The 18,664-nt window shown below is 33.5% G+C and overlaps 1 protein-coding gene across 1 annotated transcript; it reads right to left on the reverse strand.

The window, feature by feature from the left end:
- Positions 1-752: 752 nt before the first annotated feature.
- Positions 753-15,473, reverse strand: LOC147033211 (uncharacterized). Its single transcript, XM_085859238.1, has 3 exons — positions 15,255-15,473; positions 14,887-15,108; positions 753-1,231 (listed from the first exon to the last, which is right to left on the reverse strand). The coding sequence occupies exons 1-3, from the start codon at positions 15,394-15,396 to the stop codon at positions 1,038-1,040; spliced, it is 558 nt and encodes a 185-aa protein (XP_085715364.1). The 5' UTR covers positions 15,397-15,473; the 3' UTR covers positions 753-1,037.
- Positions 15,474-18,664: the final 3,191 nt, after the last annotated feature.

Consider the following 18,664-nt stretch of genomic DNA (forward strand, 5'->3'; position numbering starts at 1 on the left):
GGACCTTTGTGGGTGGAACTTGTGTGGGTGGGGCTTGTGTTGGTGGGTGGGGCTTGTGAGGGTGGGGCTTGTGAGGGTGGTTGGAACTTGTGTGGGTGGAGCTTGTGTGGGTGGGGCTTGTGTGGGTGTGGCTTGTGAGGGTGGGTGGAACTTGTGTGGGTGAGGATTGGGTGGGTGGGGCTTGTGTGGGTGGGTGGAGCTTGTGTGGGTGCGGCTTGTGTGGATGTGGCTTGTGTGGGTGGAGCAATTTTTTAAAATTACATAAACATGTGTGTGGGAACTAATAAAGTAATCACTAATTAGGCCTTAGTTATTTCATAACTTGGTTTATGCAGTTCTTCAGCGAAAATGTAGGGTCGGTGGGTCGAAATATAAATATAAATATAATTTCAATTTTTAGAAATTATATATTTTTATGATTTGTTTTTCGGATGTTCCATGGAAAAGTCAAGGGTAGGTGGGGGGAAAATAAATATAAATACCGGACCAGAAGGATCTAAGAAAACATTGAAGATGGAAGACCATTAAAATGCAGGATGCCCATGTTCACTGTATCATCTGATGTGAAAAACAATAAAGAAGGATTAAAACTTGTTTTTACAATATAGTCTGGCATGTTTTTCTTAGCGAAACCTGTTGGATCATCAAACAAATGGTAACAATGCTGAGAAAATTACCGTCCAAGTCGTAGACTGAAAGATCATTCTCGCAAAGCAAGATCTCATACAGGTTTTGTAAAAATTTGTCTGTTTTATTCAAAACAATGGCTATGAAAACACATCTTTAAGAAAAATCAGAAAAGCAGGAATGGTACCTCAAACACTAAAGACCACCAGGAATAACACATCCCGCTGCAATATAAAGCCATTGGCAAAAAAACAATTTGAAAAATAAAAATAAATTCAATATCTCATTGTTCATGTCGTCCAATCTTTCAAGTGTTCAACAACAGTTCACTGTGACATCAAGCACATGGGGATACTTCAATGACATCAGAACCCAGGCTGCTACACATAGCATCACCACAGTACATACCGTTATTTCTTGCGATTTTTCTGTCCATTGACCTTCCTCTGGTTTCGCACTTCTGGTTGTTTCCCTCTCGCCAAGCAAGCTGTACATATCGGCCACACAATACCATACTCCTGCAACTTCCTCATTTCATCACTGTCGTCAAGATCTTCGTCATCACCACAGTGATAGCAAACTGGATCAAACCTGCTGGTGATACCTGAAGTTGAAACAGCATCATTTAAAAAAGGAAGATTCACAAGACAAGGAATGGGCAGAATTATACATGAGTAGGGGAATATACTGGTTCTGGCTCACTTTTCCCCATGTAAATGAATGGGGGATTTTCAGCGATTCATTTTTTTTTCCCTAAAAATAAACCCCCTTTTTATCCCAAGGTATATTTATTTGTCTCCCCTTTTAACCTGGGGACACTTTTTTTTTCAAATAATCCATACAATAAGATAAAGATTTGTTCAAGTACTAAAGTGGTAATGTGATTTGTTAAAGGTGATTCTAAAGAAATATCTGAAACGTCTAAGCCTCGGGACACTCTTTATCAAATAACCGATGCATATTGTTTAGCTCACTCATTGAACCTATAAAGATTTGTTTATTCTCAAATTCCTTCAATAGTTTAATTTTCTTTGCACAATAATCCCCATCTAAAATATTGAAAGACAAAACATTTGAATCTTTATATTTTTTAAGATACCCCTTTTGTGCCATTACGAAATGATAAACTTCTCTTAATGCTCTTGTTTGACCACCGCCTGAGCCACATATCATTTTGAGATTATAGTAAATTGTTTTTTCATTGTTCAATTGATGACCATCAAAGTTTTCAGTCCATTCAAGGATATTCATTTTTTTCTTTACATCCTCTAACTTACTACTTTTTAAATTGATTCGCTTATTTGTTTTATTTACCTTTGTTTTAGTTATTTTTTCAATAAGACTTATTTGATATTTTTCACATTCATTATGTTTTCCATTTATATACCAAGACTGAGATTTTCTCCACTCTTTAGTTTGATTAATACTTAATTTGACCATTTATATATTGCAAAAAAACGCGGCGGTAGCCCTTAAAAAACCCTAACCCATCTTCCCATCGTTAAAACGCAATCTATTTTATTCACTCTATCATACAATATCCATATGGAACACAATCTATTCCATTATCTAAAATAAATCTCTTATCATCAAAGGCTCCTGATGCCTTTTTATTTACTTCTTCACTATATATGTTATGTTTATAACTTCTTATTGTATTCATTTTCCTATATTCTTCTTTCTTATTCATCAAACAATTATAATAATTTCTAAAAGTTATTGATTTCTTTATTCGTCTTTATTCCCTTTAACCTCTTATCAATCACCATACTTATAAGCATATGTCTTTGCTCTCAATCCAATAAACTCACTCATTACTTTTCCACCCAACTCATCCTTAAACTTACCAATAACCTTTTCATTCTTTTTGGAAAATTACTCACTCTTCTTGTTGAAATTACTTGTATCATATACTCCAATATTTTTCTTCATATCTTTATAAACATCATCAGTTTTTATATCGAGGATAAAACTATCAGTGTCCAGATGCAACAATGAAACATTTCACCATACTCTTTCTTTAAGTCATTATACAAATAATCATACATCAATATCTTTGATAAATCAAGAACTGCTGTTCTAATATAAATTGGTTTATCCATTACAATACTTTCCTTTTTCCATTACAATACTTTCCTTTCCTTTTTCATATGAATTGCAGAAAAGTTCTCTGAAAAAACCTCTTCTCTCTCAAAACTTGGTTTATTTATCAATCTCGAAGCTTCTTTCCAAGATGTTGCGAATCTAATGTTTTGCCTGTTTCTAACATTTTCCATAGTCTTTCCAAATACAGCATTATTCATTAATTTATAAAAGTCCCCTTCAATTTTTACTTTTGTATTTGCTCTCATATCTGTATTGAATTGAATATACTTTTTCACCCAAGGACTTTGTTTAAATTTTAAAACTATGAATTTTAGCTACTCTCAATCCTTTTCTCAAAAACTGTTTCAAGCTTCTCTGATGCAAAACATATCCCTCTTTATCATAGAATGTTGTTAATAACTTTTCTGTTGATTTGCCTTTAATATTAAAACTTTTATGATAATCACTGAACCATTCCTTCTTTGGGGTTTCTTTCTCACATGCAAAAGGAAGGTCTTTATGCTTCTTATGAAGATCACTCGGGTACCTCAAATCAACTTCAAAATAATAACCTTCTTCTTCGTCATTCAATTCCTCTTGAGAAGAAATAACAATATTCATCAAAGCCTTTTCATAATCCTTTTCTTCCACCCACTCTAATTTACCATAAGGCAGAGATTGAGACATTGCCCATCCATACAAATTATTAGCATCAAAATACATCAAATAATCACTATCGTTTTCACTATCATAATTTGGAAGATATTTATTATTTGCTTTAGCATATCTTTTTGAACATACTTGTGATATTCCACCTCACTTGGACTTCTCAATCATCAAAAGCATATCAACATCACTGATTAAATCTATATCTTGTTTTGTCATTTTCAACATTGTACTCCAAGCTAAACCAGGAGCTGTGAAATAGTGGGCAGGATCTAATCCTAACAATTTTTATTATGACAGAGTGATCTAAAAGCTTCAAACACATCAGCTAACAATAAAACATCTGTTTTTAGATATAAATCATGATATTCTCCAAGGTTCTTTATCTTAAATATTTTCCATATTTCTTGTGCGTGTTTATATTCCTTATCACTTATCTCTTCTTCATAAAGGTTATTGTAGAAACTTTCTTTTGAAGGAAGTTGTGTTTCTTTAAATCTCATAAATGAATCAATATAATCATAAGGATAAATTCCCTTACTTGTAAGAATGTTCTCTTTACTTTGAATTTCATTCCTTGTTTGAATTTCCTCTCTCGTGAGAATTCCTTCTTTTATCAGAATTTCATCTTTAATCAGAATTTCCTCTTTAGTTAGAATTTCATTCATTGTTCGAATTTTCTTTATAATTAGAATTTCATCTTCAGTTAGAATTTCTTCATTAATTTCCTCATTAATTAGAATTTCCTCTTTACTTTGAATTCTCTCTTTAATCTGAATTTCCTCTTTAGTGAGAATTTCCTCTTTTGGAAAGAATGAATTAAGATTTGGAAAAGAGTCCGTGGAGCTTAGATTTGATGCGAGGTAGGCGAGTGGTGTTCCCATAAACTTGTAAGAATCTAGAAACCTAATACGAGTTAAAGGTTTTGTGAATATCATTTTTGTAAATGAAATATACTTTTGACTTGTGTTTGTTATGGCAGAAATATTCCCTGGTGTTTTTGAAAGTTCATTTACAAATAGATGTGTATCATAGTTGGCGCTGTTGTGAAGAAAGACTGGAATAAAAGAAGGTAATTTATAATTAAGATTACAACAGGAATGAGCGGGACCTCTATATTTACCAGTAAGATGACAATGATCCCTAACTTTAGACTCCTTAATTTAATATGACAGATATTGTTCTTTCTAAATTCTAATTTTTCTTCTTTGGTTAATTTCATCGGTTCATTTGTTTCTTTCATTAATTTAGTGAGTCTTATACAATCCTTTTCTAATCGTTTTACAAACTCTTGTGAAGCTTTTTTTCCACTAATCGATTTGTTATTTGAGGAATAGAAAGATTATTCTTTTTTCTCAAATTTAGGAATATCTGTTAGTGGCATTGGGAATTTAAAATCTTTAATGTCCAAGGTATTCTCATATTTCATATATTGTTTTACTCTTTCTGAATTACATTTTGGTGGATGAAAGTGAGCAAGAACAGACCAGAGAAAACATTTATTATCATTGTTCTTAATATTAACAACTGCCTTCTTTAGTTTTATTTCTTTTGGTAATTCAATATAAGAAGAAGCTTTAAGAGGGTTTGATTTTAGAATGTGTATATCTAAAAAGATGATTTTTTAAAATATTGAATCCACTTCCTACCACTGTATTATCAACATCCTCCTATTGTTTTGATAGTTCTTCATAAACCCCACTATTTAAAAAATCTTGAAATGATGTTATAAAATGAAGATCTGTTCTCATATAAGGACTTTGTTCTTCATCTTGTCTTTTCATATTCATTTTCACTCCCATATAAAACTTTAAAGTTTTCATTTCTTTTAATGTCTTTTTAATAACTTTTTCAACATCAGGTTTCACTATTTCAATTGATTCAGCTATTGATGATGGACCGGGTTCTCCAAATTGAAAAATCCTTATTTTTATATACCCTTTAAATGCCCCATCAGTGTTTTCAATATAATAGTCTGCCTTTACTTTAAACTCATTTTCTTGTGTTTTTGTGATTGAAGATGTTTATTATAACTTCTCTTCAAAACATCCTTTGAACAGATATCACAATGTTTTCTTTCCAACTCAAGAGGAGATATTTTATGAAATAGATTAAATGTGTGTTTGTTGGTTCGGAGGTGTTTTCTATAATGTTTATATTTGTGATTACAAACATCGCAGTATGTTGTATTCACCATATTTATATAATAAATCTTTGCTTAAACTAAAATTTTCTTAATGAAAATTTCGTTGATTTTACAGGTGAATCTGTGCCTAAAACCATTTTATCCTCCAACTTTTTCACTTAATAAATACAATGTTTCAAGACACAAAGGACAAGTTTCAATCAATCTCTTCATTTGTTAAAGATACTGAGAAATATGTCAAGGATGTAAAATTGAACAAAGATAAATATAACAACTATTGGATAAAAACAATTATGGTAAATAATATGAGTTCTTCAATTTCCTTCAGTGGAAGGGCTTTTAGTATACCTGGTAGAACATCAATTAAAGTATCTCGAACAAAAGTTTCTCCTCTCCTTCTGGTAACATATTCAAAACTAGAAAAAGCAATGAAACAAGAAAAAGTATCAAAAAACAAAAACCTGATGGATGAAGCTTTAGAAAGAAAAGATAAGACCATCTGTAATATGCAAGGAGAAATTTGTATTTTTTTCAACAACCCTAAAGATGTAAATCCTGATGAAATAAAGGATGTTAATATATCAGGTGAAATGACATTTCGTTCAATGATAGTTAACGATCATTTTAAAATTACCTTTAATATAAAAAATGTTGTCGTTGAATCTGGTAATGAAAAAAAGTATATCGATATCGATGGTAATATTATGAAATATGAGTCAATATACAACAGAAAGTATAGATGAATTTCAGTTTAAGTAAAGTTTTACTTTATAAATATGCCAGACTTTCCTGATTCTCCATATGACAAATTTGAGAATTGTCCTGCGTGTGAAAGACGGGGATTAAACACAGAGTCAAAAGCCTATAAACAATGTATATTCTGTGATTATCTTCTAATTAATGATAATAAAAAATATAAAAAGGAAAATAATTCTTTTAGATTTGCACCAAAAATGAATTACTTTACAAGATTGATTAGAGAAATGAATGTAAAGTATGAGGGTGATAACACACCTTTCCTTACAAGGGAAGAAACTGAACGTATTCGAGAAATGTTCAAAGGATTGTTGTTATATATTATTCATGGATGTGATTTTCAGGGAAATATCAACACAAGATATTGTATAAATAAAATAATGGATTATCTTGAAATTAAACCTGAACTAAGGATATAATATAGAGTTTCCAAAAAAGCCAATAATAAATTAAATAACCTGTTTTCCAAATATATAAATGAATGATTTTTTACCCATTTGGGAAAAAAGATAAAATTTAACAACCATAAAAATCTCCCAAATTCATTAAGATGTCTCATAGTTGGTTCAAGTGGATGTGGAAAAACCTGCTTACTTTTTAAGATGCTCCTCACTCCCAACTTTTTAGATTATGATAATTTAATAATTTTCACAAAGTCGAGTTTTCAACCAGAGTATCAACTACTCTCACAAGGTTTTAATGCTGCTCTTCAAAAAGAAGATATAATCGGTTTATTTAAACATCAAAAAAACCTAAATGATTATAACATTGAAGATATAATTCAACTATTTTGTGATACACAGAGATGTAAAAAGAAATCAAATCTGATAACTTGTATTCTTAGTGATAATACGGATGATATACCGTCTCCCCAAGATTTGGATAAATCAAAAAAGAACCTCGTTATCTTTGATGATTGTGTTAATGAGAGAAACCAAACGGTAATGGACAGCTACTACACAAGATGGAGACATTCTTCTTGAAATTGTATTTATCTTAGTCAATCGTACTTTCAACTTCCTCGTCGTTCCATCAGAAACAATGCTAATACTTTTATTTAAAACAGAAGAGATGTTGAATAGAAGACTTAACTCAAAGAAACCACTCAGTGTATCATACCTCAAACGAAGATGTCAACACGTTAAACTCAACCAAACTACTTACACGTGGAATTTGGCTGTTCTGGAAGGAAAGCCACGATATCTGTGGATCATTTTTAAAAAGCCAGATGGTGATACTGCGACTGATAAGAATAATGCATTGAGTGATAATGCTAAGGTGAAAGAACTTCGCGTTTCTCTCGATGGAACATTTTATCCACGAGATAGATTGGAAATTAATTGGGAAAAAAATGATTTTGCTGAAGCATACAAGTCTTACCAAAAGGTGTGTGAAAGTAATGGAAATAAAGAACCTATTTTGGATATGACAGCATTTAAAAGTTTGTATACAATCTATGCGTTTGACCTGAGCGCTCAAAAGGAAACTATAAAGTCTAATCGAGTGGATACTTCCCTATACATTGAAAGAGGAGAGAGTGAAGAAGTTGATACATATTGTTTGCTTTTGGAAGAAACAGAATTACAGATTAATACAGATAATGGTGTGATGATTAGTCTCACATAATTTTTTGTTAAATAAATGAGTGGCAAAGTACCAACTGGGGTATATGTTAATCAAATCAATCTTCATAAACTATCATCTTGTGTTCAAAATCAAAAGCCTTGTACGATTAACGTTAATACAATTCAGAGAAAAGGAGCAGTAAGAATTGATGTTTTGCTCACAAGAGAACAGGTTAAAATCTTGAATGACACTGGCTCACTTAAAATTAAAATGACAAAACCAATGTTGAAAAATATTCAATAAGAGAGACGATTGGAGGATTTCTCCCATTTCTAATTCCTTTATTTGCTGGTTTAAGTGCGGTTGGAGCATTGACGGGTGGTATTTCAACAGCGGTGAAAACTGCCAACGAAAAGAAGGCTCCACTCCAGGCTCAAAAAGAATTGGAAAGACATAACAAAGAGTTGGAGAAACAAATTAGTGGAAGTGGTGTAATTGTAGATTTTGCTGAAAAACTTGAAGGTCTGCCTGATAAAGCGAGATTGTTAGTTGGAGATATGCTTTCTTCTATAGCACAAGCAGGTGTAAAATTAACGAAAAGAGGTAATGGATTATATCTTTCTCATAAATAAATGAGCATTGATGAGTGGTTTAAAGAATTTGGAAAGAATACAACATCAAATTTACAACTTGTCAAATATTGTAAGAAATTAAAAATTCATCATGTGGTTATTTGTATGAGAGATGAATTAACAAATGTGCCAAAACATACAAAGAATATTATTATGAACTTAGAAGATAATAATGGGAACGGTTCTCATTGGGTTTGTATTTTTAATAGTCAAGACAAATATTATTTTGATAGTTTTGGTCTTCCACCACCTGTTGAAGTCATAAAATTCTTACAGAATGGTGTTTATCAAACATTTCAAGTCCAAGAATTAAATTCCAAGTGTTGTGGTCAATTATGTCTATATGTGTTATTTCAACTCAACAAAAATAAAAATTTTTTATGATATTATTTTTAATCTAATATAAATGACTTATGTTGGTAAAGATGGTTCTATCTTTGGTGTATCCCAAGAACTGGACATTGATTTATCAAATTATTACACAAAGGCACAGGCTGAACGACATAAATATAATATAACCAAAAATATTAACATGAAAAATGCTAATAAATTAAAAAATTATCCAAGCCCGACTGACGCGAATGACTTGGTGAGATTAAGCGATTTATCACAATATATATCCTTAAATAAAACGGCCGTGTATTCCAAAGATACAGAAGTGTTGATATTATCTCCAGGTCATACAGAATTCACAGTTCGAATTAAAATAAATTTTTATAAAGAAGGGCGTATCATTTGTGTGAGAATAGAACAATGGGGGTATGATATGAATGATTTAGGGTATAATTGGTCATTTGAAATTAACCTCGAAGACCTGGAACAATTAAATCAGTCTCGTAAGGAAGAATATTATCCACTTGGTATCGAGAATGAGTTTTGTGGGGCCATGATTAGTAAACAACAAATAAAAGAATTTAATAAGGGTAAATATAATAATGGTTTTGCCCTTGCTTATACCATCAAAACAGAAAAAAACAGGATTATATATAATAAGTAAGCAAATACAAAATGATTTAACTATGGGAAGATGGGGAGGTGTTTCGTGCCATAATATTATTCTAACATATATTTCTAATACATAAATGACAGCAAGAAGGCTTCAAGAAAATTATCATTTCTGTGTCCAAGCATACCTTCAAGAAAAGGGTATTCGGTATTTTAATTAATATGTTCTACAACATAAGAATGAGGTATTTTCAATAAAAGATTGGCATGCTGATGTTGAGAAACCGACAACTTTAGATTTAATTAGAATGTTAAATAATGAAAAAATTATAAGATTAAGAAAAGGTAAGGCTCTTTTAGAAACTCAAAAGAAATTTTATTGGTTTCCTGTTGTAAAAAAAATTATTTTGGATCCAGGAATAACAAGAAATCCTGATGAATATATGTACGATATTCTATGGGGTGTAAGCGATTCAAGGATAATAAGGGATGAGGAAGGAGTTGAAGAAGAGAGGGAAGAGGAGGAAAAGGAGAATAGAGAGAAGGAGGAGAGGGAGAAGAGAGAGAAGGAGATGGAGGAGAGAGAGAAGGAGAAGGAGGAAAGAGCGAGACAAAATAAATATCAAAATATGGAAACCAGTGAGATTAAAAAAAGATTGGTGGTATTACAGAAAATTACTCAACCCACCGAGGAGGAAAACAAAGAATTGACAAGTCTATTTGAAATATTTTCTACAAGACTATTGACATCGACAAGATATTCATTTTAATTAAAGTTTTTCATTTTTTTTTTTTTTTAAATAAATGGAGGAGAGAGTGAAGGCATTTCTAAGGATTCTTTATGTTTTAAAAATTAAGATTCAAATGTGCATGTTGGAAACTAAAAAGGTTTTTGCACTCTGCAGGAATTTTTCACATAAATAAATGAGTTATTGTCTCAAATGTAAAAAGAAAACTAATACTAAAAATATTTCATATATTAAAAGTAAAAATAACAGGGTTATACAAAAAGGTATATGTTCGGTGTGTGGTTCCAAAAAAAAAAATTTATCTCCAAACACAAACGAGGAGGAGATATACAAAAGTTTTTATCAGGAAGTAAATTTACAACTACTGGAATACCAGGGGAATTACATCTTCCAGGGTATTCTTTCTGTGGTCCAGGCACAAACTTGGATAAAAGATTAGATGAGGCAGACAATCCTAAATCATGGAGTAAACCCATCAATAGAGTTGATGAAGTGTGCATGAGACACGATATTGATTATGGGAATACCACAATGTTGGAAGAAAAGCATGAAGCTGATAGAGAAATGTTGTATAAGTTGTCTCTGATACAAAATCCAACCTTGAGAGAAAAAGTTGATCGGTTCATTGTGAAGAAGATGATCAGTGCTAAAATGAAACTTGGACTTGGAAATTCAAAAAACTTCTAGGCTCTAATGATGTCATTAAGACTGAAGAGCAATTAGCTGATGAATTACATAAACCAATATTCACAAAGTTTCAGAGAAGGTAAGTTTATTCCAAGGAAGTAGATTATATCTGGTCTGCTGATTTGATTGAACTCAATAATGATAAGGGGTACAAGTATGCTTTAACCGTTATTGATTTGAGGAGTAGATACGCATGGGTTGTACCATTAAAAAACAAAACAGGTAATACTCTTATGTTAGCCTTTCAACAGATATTTAATAAAAGTAAGAGAAAACCTAAAAAATTGTGGACTGATGAGGGTAGAGTTTTATAACAAGACATTTATGAATTTTCTAAAAAATAACTGTATTACATTATACAGTACCTTTAATGAAGGGAAGGCAGTTGTTGTTGAACGTTTTAATCGTACCTTAAAAGAGAGATTATATAAAATATTCACACAACTCGGTTCACAACAATGGTCATCTTTTATTCAGGATATTGTGGATAAGTATAATGACACGGTTCACACGTCAACAAATATGAAACCATCAGAAACATTTACAAAATTAAAATATGAAAAAGAGATTAATGTCAGAAAACCTAAGTTCAAAGTTGGTGATATCGTAAGAATATATAGGTGGTAATCTCATTTTGAAAAGGGTTATATTAAACGATGGATGAACGAACTTTTTAAAATTGTTGATGTAATAGATACGGTTCCTTTGACTTATAAGATATATGATTTGGAAGGGGAAGAGATTTTAGGTTCATTTTATTCACAGGAATTACAAAAGACAAAGATAAATTGAAATTTTTGGACTCCGCCCCTTTTTGACTCCGCCCACACAAAACCCACCCACATAAACCCCACCCCACACAAGCTCCATACAAACCCCACCCCACACAAACCCCACACAAACCCCACCACACACGAACCCCCCACAAGCTCCACACAAAAACTCCACCCCACACAAGCTCCACACACACAAACCCCACACAAGCTCCACCCATATTCATCATATTCACATAATTAGTGATTAGTTAATTAGTTCCCCACACACAACTTGTTTATTTAATTAAAAAATTATCCACCCATCCACACAAGCTCCACTCATCCACCCATCCACCCATCCATTTATCCACACAAACCTCATCCACATAAGCCTCATCCACATTCACCCCTCCCACATAAACCCTGCCCACACAAGCCCCACCCACAGAAACCCTGCCCACATAAACCCCTCCCACACAAGCTCCACCCACATAAACCCTGCCCACACAAACCCCACCGAAGCCCACCCACATAAACCCCACCGAAGCCCCGCCCACACAAGCTCCACCCACCAACACAAGCCCCACCCACACAAGCCCCGCCCACACACGCCCCGCCCACACAAGCCCCCACCGAAGCCCCGCCCACATAAACCCCACCCACACAAGCCCCGCCCACACACGCCCCTCCCACACAGCCCCGCCGACACACGCCCCGCCCACACAAGCCCCGCCCACATAAACCCCACCCACACAAGCCCCACCCCTCATCCCCCTGTGCGCCCCCACCTTTGACCCACCACCTCCCTCATCCCACCCCCACCCTTCCCCACACACACACACATGGGGAGGGGAGGGTGGGATGAGGGGGTGATGGGTCATTGGGGGAGCGCACCTACCCCCCCTCCCTCCCTCTCCTTCCTGTCTTGATCCTTTTTTTGAAATTCAAAATCAAGTAATTGTAAACAAAACAAATATAATTAATCAAAATTGAAAATATTAAATATTCATTTGCGAGAATGTATAATCTTTCCCAGCAATCTTCTTCAGATGTCTTTTGATTTCGAAACTCAGACACCATATTCTGTTTTGAAACAAAAAGTGGATAATAATTAGGTTTTATAAAGATAATTACATGGTAATATGAGTAAGCCTGGTGTTGGTTCTAAGTTCAAGCCTCGTTGACCACTGAATTAACACACCAGGAGGCCGACTCAGCCTGTCATCCTTCCAAGGCCAATAAAATGAATTCCAGTGTACTGACAAAACTGCGTCCAAACTAATGATGCAACCAACATAAGGCGACATTCCAAAGAGAGAGTGATATTAATAAACAAATAACTAAATAATAAATCAGAAACATTTACCTCCAGAAAATCATGTGTTGTACCAGATTGCTTCAACAGCTTATGTTGTGTGATCGAGCTGAAAAAAAATAAAATAATGAGTCAAGGGTATAGATGGAGAGACAGACAGAGAGAGGTAGGTAGAAAGACAGACAGAGAGATACAAAGAGACAGACAGGCAGAGATAGAGAGAGACAAACAGACAGGGAAAGAGACACACACACACACACGCACGCACGCACGCACGCACTCACGCACGCACGCACGCACGCACGCACGCACGCACGCACGCACGCACACACACACACACACACACACACACACACACACACACACACACACACACACACGTGTCTCACCATTGGTTTAATTCATTCGAGATCAGAGGCCGTGATAAGACTTCGTACCAGTCATTATAAATGTTTTTCAATTCTCTTCTAAAATCATTGACCTCTTCAATCAGAGCATTCATTTGATGCACCTCATCGTGATATGTAAACTCCACTTCTTCCAAGGACCTGCCAGGAAAAAATATATATTTTCGCATTATCACGATTTAATTTATAATCAATTGCTTCATCGTTCAAAGAGGAAACCATACACAAACTTACCAACTTTGTAGTGAGCTGTTATCTTCATCGGAAGAGAGTGAGTCCATGTCTCAGTTTTTTTTTACCATTGGTACAAGATGGCAAAAAGATCAGAGGCCGTGATAAGACGTCATGTCAGTCATTAAAAATGTTTTTGAATTCTCTTCTAAGATGATTGACCTCTTCAATAAGAGCATTAATTTCATGCACCTCGTCGTGATATGTAAACTGCTCTTCTTCCAAGGACCTGCCAAGAACAAAAAAATATCAGAATTATCACGATTTAATTTATAATCAATTGCTTCATCGTTCAAAGAGGAACCTATACACAGGCTTACCAGCTTTGTGTTGAGCTGTTTTGTTCGCGGAAGAAAGATCGCTCATGTCTCAGTTGTAAAAATGAAAATCCCGTCTGGCAGAAACTTTGTCTGGCGAATCACTTATAAGGCAACGATGAGGAGATTGCTTAATCATTGGGTGTGGCCACAGGAAATGACGCTTCGAGCGAGACAGCTTGGAAAAAAACTGGGCGATATATTCTCAAATTGTATGAATCATTTTTAAAACATACTTAAAATGCCCTAAAATGATTTTGATTAAACTTATGTTTAAAAGCCTGTTCGTGTTCTGAGATAAAATATAAACACGAGGCTTTGTCTCACAGAATAGTTCCTATTTTTTCACAGCATGACTGTCCAAAAGCACTTCCTCTTTTTCACAGCATGACCGTGCCAAAAAAACACTTCCTCATTTTCATGGCACGAACTGAAAACATTTGAAACAAAACTTTTTTATGGCGTGGTTTATACACAAAAATGATTTGCAACCCAGGCGGTGGCCAGATGAGATCATTAAGAGAAGTTTATCATTTCGTAATGGCACAAAAGGGGTATCTTAAAAAATATAAAGATTCAAATGTTTTGTTTTTCAATATTTTAGATGGGGATTATTGTGCAAAGAAAATTAAACTATTGAAGGAATTTGAGAATGAACAAATCTTTATAGGTTCAATGAGTGAGCTAAACAATATGCATCGGTTATTTGATAAAGAGTGTCCCGAGGCTTAGACATTTCAGATATTTCTTTAGAATCACCTTTAACAAATCACATTACCACTTTAGTACTTGAACAAATCTTTATCTTATTGTATGGATTATTTGAAAAAAAAGTGTCCCCAGGTTAAAAGGGGAGACAAATAAATATACCTTGGGATAAAAAGGGGGTTTATTTTTAGGGAAAAAAATATGAATCGCTGAAATTCCCCCATTCATTTACATGGGGAAAAGTGAGCCAGAACCAGTATATTCACCCTACTTACATGATACAAAGAAACACACCAGCATAGTAAGCTGCTTCCATAGGAATTTCACAATTTTGAGCTTCCTTCACAATCATCTTGTGGTAACTTGAGTCTGGAGGGAACAGTGTGCCACAAGAGTATGAAAGTTCTTCCTTCAGGCACTGAAGGGCTCGCAGATCACCACCAGTAACTTTCTTTGGACTGTAAACCAACCTTCTGCGGCCACACTCACAGCAATTGATAGTTTTACGAACTTTGGCTGCAAAAGAAAAGCCCGAAATTTTATACAGCAGGCTTTGTTAAAAGTTGAACCAAACAGAAATAAAAGTATGTTGGGGCAGATTTGACAAATGCTGATACCACTGAACCAATAAAAAAAATCAAATACCATCATATTTACAATACCTGATATCAGAATGGCCTTGTTTTTCTTGTCATTTTCAGTCACTTGTGCTTTTCCCTTCAAAGATGGCCTTGAACTGTCATCAGTCGGTGTACCATACACTTCCACAAATGACATAAATTCTCCACTGTCTTTGTTCAACATAGGATCTGGCAGGAAATGAACTTCATTGAAGTCTGTCAGACTTCATGGAGCAGTAACCACAGTTGTCATCCGTGCATTTCTTCACCTGAAATGAGGAAGACAGGTTTAACTATTGGCTTACTCTGCTCTGCTTAAGAGAGGACAATATTTAAATGAGATTTTAATTTTTCAGCCTCACCCAAGTTTGAGATTATCCTGACCTGATAAGTGTAATATAATGTCTCTCCTGGCAATGTTGCTCCATGAATGCCACAATGTCCTTGGGGAGGTTCTTTTTGGCACCAAAACTGTTGAAGCCCTCACAGATTACATCCAACATCAAATGAAAAAGGTCGAGTTCTTCTTCAGAAGCTGGAGAGTGTGTTTTGATGATCTGGTGAGAGAAGGCGATGAAACTACTCCCTATATGAGAACAAACCCTCACTTTATCTTATCGTTTCAAGATTTTGTAAGATGTGATGTTTATGATGATTCCAGACAAGAACAAGATGTTGATAACACTGTAGTTGGTAGTGGATTTGCTATTAAAAATTTTTTTTTTCGATGTACACATCTTAAAATCAGATCCTCTTCAAGCTTCTTCTTATATTGATTTCCCAAAAGAAATAAAACCTAAGAAAGCGTTTGTTAATATTCAAAACAAAGATAATAAATGTTTTCTATGGTCTGTTCTTGCTCACTTACATCCTCCACAATGGAAACCTGAAAGGGGTGAACATTATAAGAAATACGAGAATACTTTAAATGTTAAAGATTTAAAGTTTCCAATGTCATTGAGAGCTATTCCTAAATTTGAGAAAATGAATAATCTATCTGTTAATGTATATGGATTAACGGATACAAACAAAGTTCAGATATTAAAAATTTCAAACAACTATAAAAATGATGAAACACACATTGACCTTTTCAACTTTAGTTCAAAGGAAAAATCACATGATGTTTTCATCAAAATTTATCAAGATTAACCAAATCACATCTATATAAGAAAAAATGTAAAACGTTTCCTTGTAAGAAATGTCTCAACTCCTTTAATACAAAAGAACGATTAAATCAACATTCGAAATATTGCAGTGATCATAAATCAACCGAAATCAATTTACCAAAAGCAGGTTCAAACATATCATTCAAAGATTTTAAAAATTCTATAAAACATCTGTTTGTGATACATGCTGATTTTGAAAGTATCCTTGAAAAGATAGATACTATTTCTCCAAATCCAAATAAATCATACACAGATAAATATTAAAAATATACTCCTTGTGGTTTCTGTTATTATATCAAATCATCTGTTGGTGATGAATTCAAAAAGTTAGAACTTTCTCGAGTGGAATATGCTCAATAGGAATTTGTAAGACGATTGGAAAAAGACTGTAGAAGACGAAGAGAAATAATGGTTAAAACCTACAAACCAATGTCATGAACAAAAGGAGAGAAAAAGGAATTTAGAATGAACAGTATCTGTCATATTTGTGAGGAGAACATTGAGGGAGAGGTCAAAGTTCGGGATCATTGTCATCTTCCTGGAAAATATAGAGGTCCAACTCATTCCCGTTGAAATCTTAATTACAAGCCCCCAAACTTTATTCCTGTCTTTCTTCACAACAACGCCCACTATGATACACATCTATTTATAAATGAACTTTCAAAGACATCTGGAGAGATTTCTGCCATTCCTAACACAGATCAAAAATACATCTCATTCACAAAAACAATTCATACATCCCCCATAACCCATATCAGATTTTTTTTACACATACAAGTTTATTGCAAGTCCATTATGTAACTTAGCATCAAATATTAAAAGCTTACCGAATCTGAAATCACATTTCTCAAATCAAGAAGAGATTGGTCTCTTATCACAAAAGGGGATATATCTGTATGACGAGATGGATTCATTTGAGAAGTTTAAAGAAACACAACTTCCTTCAAGGGAAAGTTTCTTTTGTAAGTTGAATAAAAGTCATATTTCCAATAGAGATTATACACAAGCTAAAAAGGTTTGGGAGAAGTTTAATATAAAGAATATTGGAGAATATCATGATTTGTTTCTTAAAACTGATGTATTGTTATTGGCTGATGTGTTTGAAACTGTTAGAACAGTCTGTCATAATAAAAATTCTCATTGATTAGACCCCGCTCACTATTATAACTTATTATAACTTAGAACAACCATAAATTACACAGCCCTGAGTTTGGCTTGGAGTGCTATGTTAAAAATGACAAAACAGAATTTGGAATTAATCATTGATACAGATATGCTTTTAATGATAGAGAAGGCTAAAAGAGGAGGAAAATCTCAAGAAGGTTCTTGGAGATATGCTAAAGCAAATAACAAATATCTTCCTGATTATAACAAGAATGAGGACAACTCTTACCGGATGTATTATGATAATAACAATTTGTATGGGTGGTCTGTGTCTCAATCTTTCCCTTATGGAAAACTTAAATGGGTTAAAGAAAAACATTATGAAAAAGTTTTACAAGACATTGTTGTCTCCTTTCAAAAATATTTGGATGCAGCTGAAATTGGATATTATTTTGAGGTTGATTTAAAATATCCAGAAGAACTTCATCACAAACATAAAGACCAACCTTATGCTCCTGATAAAGAAAGTCTAAGAAAAGAATGGTTGAGTGATTACCAACAGTCATTTCAAATAAAAGGTAAATCTACAAAAAACTACTTATTACATTAAATGATAAAGAAAGTAATGTTTTGCATCAAAGGATCTTGTGACAATATATATCTGCTGGATTGAGAGTGAGGAAAATTCATATGATTTTGAAATTTAAACAAAGTCATTGATTAAGGAAGTGTCTTGATTTTAATAGAAAAAGGAGAAGAGAAGCCAAAAGTTATTTTGAGAAGGACTTTTATAAATTAATGAAAAAATGCTGTATTTGGAAAGACTATGGAAAATGTTAGGAATCGACAAAGCATAAGACTTGCTTCATCTTGGAAACAGGCTTCAAAGTTAATTAATAGACCAATTTTTGAGCGAGTGGAGGTGTTTTCAGAGAACTTTTCTGCTATTCATTTGAAAAAAGAGAGTATTGAAATGGAAAAACCTATTTATATCGGAACATTAATTCTTCACTTGTCAAAGTCGTTAATGTATGACTATTACTATAATAATTTAAAATCAAAGTATAAGGATAATGTGTCATTGTTATGTATGGATTCAGATAGTTTTATATTAGAAACTAAGACAAGTGATGTATATGAGGATATGATTGATAATATTGATATATATATATATATATATAT

This window comes from Eptatretus burgeri, chromosome 2 (genome assembly GCF_056783735.1).
Source record: "Eptatretus burgeri isolate ZD-2024b chromosome 2, Ebu_testis_v1, whole genome shotgun sequence".
Lineage (NCBI taxonomy): Eukaryota > Metazoa > Chordata > Myxini > Myxiniformes > Myxinidae > Eptatretus > Eptatretus burgeri.